The 9154-nt window shown below is 46.7% G+C and overlaps 1 protein-coding gene across 1 annotated transcript; it reads right to left on the bottom strand.

The window, feature by feature from the left end:
- Nucleotides 1-2202: 2202 nt before the first annotated feature.
- LOC116500134 (olfactory receptor 14A16-like) lies at nucleotides 2203-8158 on the bottom strand. The gene is made up of 3 exons (XM_032205048.1): nucleotides 8149-8158; nucleotides 2935-3800; nucleotides 2203-2208 (listed from the first exon to the last, which is right to left on the bottom strand). Exons 1-3 carry the CDS (start codon nucleotides 8156-8158, stop codon nucleotides 2203-2205), a joined length of 882 nt encoding a protein of 293 aa, XP_032060939.1.
- Between the last annotated feature and the right edge of the window lie 996 nt (nucleotides 8159-9154).

Raw genomic sequence — 9154 nt, 5'->3', positions numbered from 1 at the left:
TCTTTGATCATTCAGACCACTGTCACTGACCCAGTTGCTGCTTTGAGCTTCATTGAGTTCAAGCTTGCCCATCGATTAGCAGTCTGCCTAATGGTTTCTGTAGCAAGCTCCTCATCATTTATCATTGAATTAAGATCATATGGAATATTACCAATCTTAATACCTATAATTTCTTATCAGTCAATAGAAAATACTTAATTTACAGTCATGCTTTTGTGAGGTAAACCTGACTGGAGACATACAAGATGAGGAGCTTGCTTTGCTGTTTGGAAAATTGCTGCATGTTTTCTTGTTGTTCATTGTAAAATAAAGAAAAACCCTTGTGTGCTTGTGTGCAGCCAGGTCTCTTAGGAAAGCAGGTGGGAGCTGGTGCAAGGGGGCTGTAACATCCAGCTGCAGACTTCAGTGCAGAAATGCGGTGCAAGGAAAAGTGATGCAAGCGCCAGGTGGCCAATGAGAGAAGTGTCAGGGTTGGGGTGGTGAGGAGCAAGGTTGCCCATGCACTGTCAGACCTCAAGAGTCTGATTTTCCTTCCTGTGGGTGTCTGCATAGGAGAAGCCCTGGATTAATATCAATTGAAGAAAGATGCTCAAAACTGAAATGCAATAAAATTCATCCTTTAAAATGAGAAGAGATATTTATTAGGTGCTTTTTGAAATCTTCCTCCTTAACTGCACCATGAAAGCTCTCCAATTACCTGTCCAAGTCTTGAAGACTTGAATAAAACTATGGAAGACATATGGTTCCTCAGGTGTTTCTGCCTTTTGATGAATTCCATGATGGATTTTGGTGCTCTGTCTGTGAATGTTAGGTACTGAGAGGAGAATGATGAAATTGCTTGAGAAAGTAAAGTCAGAAGGAAAGGTTGAAGTGACTTGGAGTATTAATGGGCCCCACTGAGGGCTGTTACCAAGAGATTCTCCTCAGGGACTTGTTAGGGCAGATAACTGGATGTATCTGTATTTGCCAATACAAATTGGCAAAGCACTGTGCTGAGAAAAGTCTCGTTTTGTTTTGGTCAGGCAAAGCAGAAAGGCCAAGGCCTTACCCTAGCCTGGAGGAGAGATCCTGTACCCCCATATCTCACTCAGGGCTCTTCCTTGGGGCTGTGGGGTAGGGGGTGATTCCCATAATATCATGTGAAGGACAATGGTATGACACCTCCCAGCATTTGCACACAGTTGAATGGAGAATACATGGTCCCAATGCCATGAGTATAATTTGTTTCCTCATAAGCCATGGCTGCAGGGACAAAGATGTCAGTGCTGCTGAAGCCTTTCATTCTTGTCAGAGCCATCTGCCTTCTCCTCTGCAGGCTTTCCTGTGCTATCCCACACTTCTCTGATGGTTGCAGACAGCTACTTCTCCTCCCCACTTTGCTCTCACTCTGCTATTCCCATGATTTCACTGATGCCTCTCCACTCTCGACAGTTGCTGTAAAGAAGTTGTAAAGAAGTTCTTCCTAATATCCAACCTAAACCTCATGTGGTGCAACATTAGTCCTTCCCCCGTCGTCCTGTCACCAGGCACGTGGGACAATAGAGCAACCCCCACCTCGCTACAGCCTCTGTTAAGGTACCTGTAGAGAGCGATAAGGTCACTCCTGAGCCTCCTTTTCTCCAGGCTGAACAACCTCAGCTCCCTCAGCCGCTCCTCGTAAGACTTGTTCTCCAGACCCCTCAACAGCTTTGTTGCTCTTCTCTGGAAACGCTCCAGCACCTCGATATCCCTCCAGTAGTGAGGGGCCATAAAACTGTAACAGTACTTGAGGTGCAGCCTCACCAGAGCTGAGTACAGGGGGATAATCATTTCCCTAGTCCTGCTGGCCACAGAATTACGGGAAAAATACAGTGCTGCAGCCAGAAAGGGAGCTCATAAAAAAAATCAAAATCTTTGCTTACCTTTATTCAGGTTCAAGATGGCATTAGTCCTGACCCAACTCAAACAGGAGCCACCAAATAGTGGGGCGCCTTTCCTAGACCAAATCAGAATTCAGGAACCAAAGCCATCCCGGACGAGCCCCCATTTGTAATAAATGGCTCAGTCTTCAAAATAGGACTATAATCAAAGTTTACAATTTATTAAAGGAATAGAGATAAGCAAACAGCACTGGGTGCGCCTGGAGTCTCTGCTCCACCAAGACGCACACCAGTTACATCAAGCAGCTGATTTTTATGCTCCTAGGATAATACATGTTCATTACTACTTCTAAAAAAACCAACAGGGTTACTATAATTAGTTTCCGGAATCCAAACCCTCCTACTGGAGCATGCGTATCAGTCTCCGGTGGTCCCTCTGGGGGTCTCTGGGGGTCTCTCATGCTGAAGGCTCATAGTCTTCCTCCCTCTTGTCCTTCTCCTTTGTCCAACTTGGCTGTATGTCAGAGACTTGTGCAATGTCCCCTGCAAGCTTTGTCTTCTAGTTGTTCTTCAGCTCTCCCCATCTCCTTAATCTCCGGGCCAGATATCAGAGACTTGCTTAGTGTCCCATGCAATAGTCATAATAGTTAGCAGTTATTCTGAACCCCCCCAGATATCAGAGACTTCAAGGAAAAGCCTACAAATACATTTCCCTTCAAGCTCTCTATTGACATGAAATGCTAAAACATTCCTTTGCAAGATACAAGAATTATATACATTAACCACTCTGTTTTTCTTAGACTTGTGGTTATACAAGGGTATGTAAGACAGAAAGTCACATTCATCATACCATGCGGCCCTGGCATTGTTCCATACGGACACGAATCAAATGAACATATCTCACAAAGATATAATGAGAACAGCAAAAACACAAACCTAGAATGGGATATACTGGGATTCATTACTGGACAGTGAAGAGAACTTTATGAGTACTGAAAAACATCCCCCAAATCAGTTTCCTAATTGCATCTTTGAGCTCCTTGTTCCTCATGCTGTAGATGAGGGGGTTCACTGCTGGAGGTACCACCGAGTACAGAACTGCCAGCAAGAGATTCAAGGATGGGGAAGAGAAGGAGGAGGGCTTCAAGTAGGAAAACATGACAGTACTAAGAAACAGGGAGACCACGGCCAGGTGAGGGAGACACGTGGAAAAGGCTTTGTGCCTGCCCTGCTCAGAAGGAATCCTCAGCACGGCCCTGAATATTTGTACATAGGACATCACAAGGAAAACAAAACACCCAAATGCTAAAACAGCACTAACCACAAGAAGCCCAAACTGTCTAAGGTAGGTTTCTGAGCAGGAAAGCTTGAGGATCTGGGGAAGTTCACAGAAGAACTGGTCCAGGACATTGCCTTGGCAGAGGGGGAGGGAAAAGGTATTGGCAGTGTGCACCAAAGCATTGAGAGCACCACTGCCCCAGGCAGCTGCTGCCATGTTGACCCAAGCTCTGCTGGTCATTATTGTCCCATAGTGCAGGGATTTGCAGATGGCAACATAGCGGTCATAGGCCATGACAGTGAGAAGGCAAAACTCTGCTGTGACAAAGACAACAAAGAAAAAGACCTGGGTACCACAATCTGCATAGGAAATGGCCCTGGTGTCCAACAGGGAATTGGCCAATGCTTTGGGAACAGTGGTAGAGATGGAGCCCATGTCAATGAGGGCGAGGTTGAGGAGGAAGAAGTACATGGGGATGTGGAGGTGGTGGTCGCAGGCTATGGCTGTGAGGATGAGGCCGTTGCCCAGGAGGGCAGCCAGGTAGATGCCCAGGAAGAGGCCGAAGTGCAGGAGCTGCAGCTCGCGCGTGTCTGCGAATGGCAGGAGGAGGAACTCTGTGGGGAAGCTGCTGTTGGACATTTGCTGCCTCTGGGCATGGTTGGCTGTCAATGGATGAAAAGAGAGTAACAAGTTAGAAAGACTTATCCAAGCAAAACCCATTTCTTTTCTCACAGAAATCATTGCTCCCTGAGCTGAATGAGGAATGAGTCAACTCATTCTCCAACCCTCCCAACTGGATAACAGTGTGACTGACATTTTAAAATGAAGCATGGGCACCTTGTTCCCAAGAAGACACCCTCAGGGCAGGGCCCAGCATTCCATGTCAGAAGAGAAGCTTGCACCCACCTGCACCCCAGACAAAGACAGCAGGAGAACCACACACAGGTGGAGAAATAAGAAAGAATGCCACTATGTTCCAAACAGTTGACACAGAGAAAGGCAGATGGGCATGCAGGGAAGCCTTCACCTTACCAAGCTTGCATGCCTCCTATGAAAGTGACATTGCAGGACAGGTACTCTTAGCCTCCTCATCATGTATCACCTTGCAGGACACAGGCTCCTCTCCTTTTCTGGAGGCCCATCTGAGGAGGAGGTGGCTCATGCCCTAAAGCCCCTGAGGGCAGAGGCTGTGCTGGGTGTCAGAGGAGAACAGGGGGTTGCTGCAGAGAAGGTGCCTGCACCACAGGCCTGGCAGGGAGGTGCCTGAGTGCTTCCCTTGAAATATCCTTTGCTCTGACCTTCCTAATGAAGAGTCCCCTCTAAAACCCCCAGGGTGTGATGTGCAGCTGTGAGCATCCTGACCCATGCAGGAGCCTCTGGGCAGCAGAAGGACCCTCCTGTTTTATGAAGTGCATGGACCTAAATAATCTCTTCCACAGTAGTGCTTTAGGAGCTTTAGATAATTTAGAAGCATTAGGAGCTTTAGATAATGGTGTAGAAAATGTTATACACCATCATCCCTGGAAGTCTTCAAAAGACGTTTAGATGTAGAGCTTAGGGAAATGGTTTAGTGGGGACTGTTAGCGTTAGGTCAGAGGTTGGACTCGATGATGTTGAGGTCTCTTCCAACCTAGAAAATTCTGTGATTCTGTGTGATTATCATTCCCCTGACTGCTCTTCATATTGGGAAAGTGAAAGCAGATACACCAGAGAGTGTCTTCCCTTCAGGTATTGTAGGGTAAGATCCTACCCCAGAGATGCCCTGGGGTTGCTGGGGAGCTGTGAGCTGCCTGACCAAGGCAGTAGGCTCTGGGCACCAGCAGGATCCTTCCCTGCCCTGTCCTTCCAGGAGGCTCCTTTCACCCACAGCTTCTCCCTACAGTGCCCCGGGCAGCTCCCCAGGCAGGCTGAGTGCTGAGTCTGGCAGGCAGCAGAGGTCCTGCCCCATCACACAGCCCCTGGGGCACAGCAGGGACCCTGCTCTGCACCACAGCCCTGGCCACCCCTGCCTGCACCTCTGCATACACTGATGCTGCACAGCTTCAGACGGCCCCAGAAGAAGGAACACTCATCTCCTGTCTCTCAGACAGATTTGTCAGGTAATCTTTGACCCAGGAAACATCCCTGTCCTCTGCACTGGAGAAGCTAGTATATACACCAGGAAAATTATATTCCTCCGGTTTAGAGCCACACATCCCCGATGGCTATCAGCCATGGAAGTGGCAGCTGTAGACGAGACCTCTAGGATATTTGCATCTGCCTTGTCTTCAAACAGACACTTACCATGTTAGAGCTCTGAAGATATCTCCTGCAGTAAGCTCTCAGCATCCCCCTCCACACTGCCTTTAGCATCTCCCTCCCTTCTCTCAGCTGCCTTGTCCCCTGCAGGCAGTGCCCCCAGCCATGCTGCACTGTGCAGAGGAGCCCAGTCCAGCTCAGCTGCAGCACAGCTCCAGCCCAAGGCCTTGCTGTCTCTCCCTACTCTTGTGTCCCTTGAGGTGTCTCTGGACCTCCAGGGGAATCTACTTTGAAACACACTAAAGTAATCATTTATGTTCCTTCCCACCACTGGGGAAGGAAACTCATTTCCAGAACTATTCTTCCTCTTTTCAGAAAATGGATGAGGTCCAAGAGAAACCTTTCTCTGCCCTGGTTTTAGGCAGGACAATCATGCAAGGTCAGGGAGAGGTCTCCCTCCTGCTGAGGGAAGGGCTTCAGTCAACCAAGGCATCTCCTCTTTTGTTTGCAGTCCAGAGGTTAGAAGGGGGCTCAGCTCTCTCCCATGCCTCACACAAGCCCACAGGAGTTGGGATTCCACTTGCCCTGGCTCAGGTGTGCACAAACCAGGTAGCTGCATGTCAGTTACTTTTCATAGCTCCCAGAACACTGAATGGAGGTGGGGGGCAGGAGGGAGCTGTTCAGATGCAGACCCCTGGTGACATTGGAGGTACCAAACATGGTCAAAGACATATACAGGTATCTACATGCTCTGATGGATTAATTCTGGGAGTCTGAGAACATCTGGGGCATCCTTTTTAAGTGTGAGGAAATGTCATCCAGAATAACCTGGTCAGACTTGAGATGTGTGCCCTTGTCAACCTCCTGAAGTTCAAGAAGGAGCAGTGCAAGGTGCTGCAACTGGTTCAGGGAAATTCCATATATCAATATAGGTTGGGTGATGAATGGATTGAGAGCAACCCTGCCAAGGAAGACATCAGAGTATTGGTGTTTGAAGAACTGGATACGATGTGTCAGGGTGCATTTGCAGCCCAGAAAGTCAATCATATCCTAGACTGCATGAAGAAAGCCCAGCAGGCTGAGGCTGGTGATTCCCTTCTTTGACTGGGCTCTGCTGAGACCTGATTGCACCATGTAGTTCTGGGGCCCCAGTGCAACAAACATCTAGACCTGTTAGAGTGGCTAAAGATGAAGGCCATGAAAATGATCAAAGAGGTGAAATAGCTCTTCTACAAAGAAAGACTGAGAGTATTGCGGTTGTTCAACCAGGAGAAGAGAAGGCTCCAGACACGTTATTGCTCCCTTCCAGTAAATCAAGGGAACTTGGAAGGAAGACTTTTTTTTAAAAAACTTTAATATTATTATTCTTTTTATAATTGTCTGTGTAGACAGGACAAAGGGTTATATGTTTGAACTGAAAGAGTGTAGATTTAGATTGGATATAAGAAAGAAAGATCATAGGATGAGAGTGGTGAGAGTCTTAAAAAGGTTTCCCAGAGAAGTTGTGAATGTCCCATCATTGGAAATGTTGAAAGTCAGGTTAAAAAGGACTTTCAGCAACCTTTTCCTTATCATGGCAGAGGGGTTGGACTGGATGATTTAGAGTCTTGTTCCAGCCCAAATCAATTCAATACGTTATCATTCTTTCATTCGATGATTCAATGACTCCATCATGCTATGATCTAGCTGCTGCTTTAAGCCTCAGAGAGATCAAAACTTCCATTTTCTTTATGTATTCTAATGCTATCTTTAGGCAACACTTGATCTATTTTCTTACATGATCTTTAATATCTACATGCTTAAAAAAAAAAAAAAAAAAAAAAAAAAGCTAATAAGATTACCTCTTGTCAGAGGTGAGCATAAATTAGGGAGTGAGTTTCATTGACTGTTAAACTTTCTCATACTTTATTTTAGTTTGCTCGCAATTAAGAATCATTCTTCTCTACCTGTGTGCAGCCTGTTCTCTAAGGAAAGCAGGAGGGAGTTGGGACAAAGGAACTACAAGGTGCAACTGCAGATTTGAGTGGAGAAGTCTGATGTCAGAAGTGATGCGAGTCCTAGGGGATCAATGAGAGAAATGGTGCAAGCTGGGGAGGTGAGGAGCAAGGTTGTCTCTACAGGGTCCGACTTGTATCTACCCAGACCTCCTTCAAAGAAACTCTGTTCTAGTAAGTCCCAAGGGGTAGTTGGTGGCAGGTCCATGAACTTCATTTCCTGAGAGCAGACTGATGAAATCTCTCATAAAACCAAAGTCAGAAGCCAAACCCAAAGATCTTCAAAGCACTGACTGGTCTTGCAAAACGCCATTTCTGACAAAGCCCTATGGACTCCTTAGGGCAGGTAATTGGAGGCCATGATTACAGGTAGGCCAAGGCCCTGTGCAGGTGGCTCTGAGACTGAGAAAATGCTGGCTTTGTTTCATCAAGCAGAAAGGCCAAGTCCTGCTGCCAGGCCTGGGCAGAGAGGTCCTGTCCCTCATGTGGGGCTCTGGGCTCTTGCTGAGGCAGTGGGATGTGGGGTATGCTGTACTGTGACAAGAAAATACAACTGGATCCACATCTCCTCTTTGCACCTCCTGAAGGTGTCACACCAATTTGTGTCATTTGGCACTGCATACCCCACATCCCACTTCCTGAGGAAGTGCCTGGAGCAACATGTGAGGGACAGGACCTTTCTGCCCAGAGCTGGCAGCAGGGCTTGGCCTTTCTGCTTGATGAAACAAAGCCAGCATTTTCTCAGCCTCAGAGCCACCTGCACAGGGCCATGGCCTACCTCTGATCATGGCCTCCAATTGCCACCACAGTGCTCTAAGGTGTCCATGGGGCTTTTTCAGAAATGGCCCTCATTGCAACCAATCAATGCTTCGAAGAACTCTGGGGTTTGGCTCCTGACTTTGACTTTCTGAGACATTTCATCAGTCTGCTCTCAGGAGCTGAAGTTGATAGACTTAGCAGCAACTACACTTTGGGGCTTATTAAGACACAGAAAGGCCTAGAGGTCTCTTAAGGAGGTCTGGACAGGTAGGAGAAGTTTGACCCTGTAGAGACAACCTTGCTCCTCACTTCCCCAGATCGCACCATTTCTCTCATTGATCCCCTAGGACTTGCATCACTTCTCCTGACCTCAGACTTCTCCACTCAAATCTGCAGTTGCACCTTGTAGTTCCCTTGTCCCAAATCCCTCCTACTTTACTTAGAACATCCTATAACATAAAGGACTATACATGATACATATATTACTATGTTTAGCCTATGTATATTAGATATATACGTATTACTATATATATATTACTGTTATAAATGAGGTCTCAATTCAATCTGAATTTTGTAATATTTATAAAACAAATATTTCTAAAAGGTATAAAAGCTATAAGAGGTACAAAAGGCAAGTAAACAACACTGGGTGTGCGGGGAGTCTACGCTCCACCAACACACACACACGAACATCAAACATTCTAAATACATGTATTCAGAACATTGCTTTACATACTAACCCGAGTATGCCTATACATATGTACAATCAGGAAAGGTAACAAACAATCCTTTAAGTTCCATAACATAACAGTCTCCATTTACCATTCCTTTTGAACAATATGTCTTGCTTTAAGTTGTCAAGCAACTTGGTCTTCAGGCCTTATGTATCCCGTTCTTCCCAGAGTGAAGAAAAACATATCCATCTCCTTTTCAAGGCCAGTGAGGCCTGTGTCAAAAGGCACGTCCAGGTCAACAGGGGGCATAACTGCAAAAGCCTTCGATGGCTGCAGCAGCAGAGGGGCCCA

This window comes from Aythya fuligula, chromosome 31 (assembly GCF_009819795.1).
Source record: "Aythya fuligula isolate bAytFul2 chromosome 31, bAytFul2.pri, whole genome shotgun sequence".
Lineage (NCBI taxonomy): Eukaryota > Metazoa > Chordata > Aves > Anseriformes > Anatidae > Aythya > Aythya fuligula.
The sequence above is the reverse complement of the archived record's forward strand: the minus strand, read 5'-3'. Positions and strand labels throughout refer to the sequence as shown.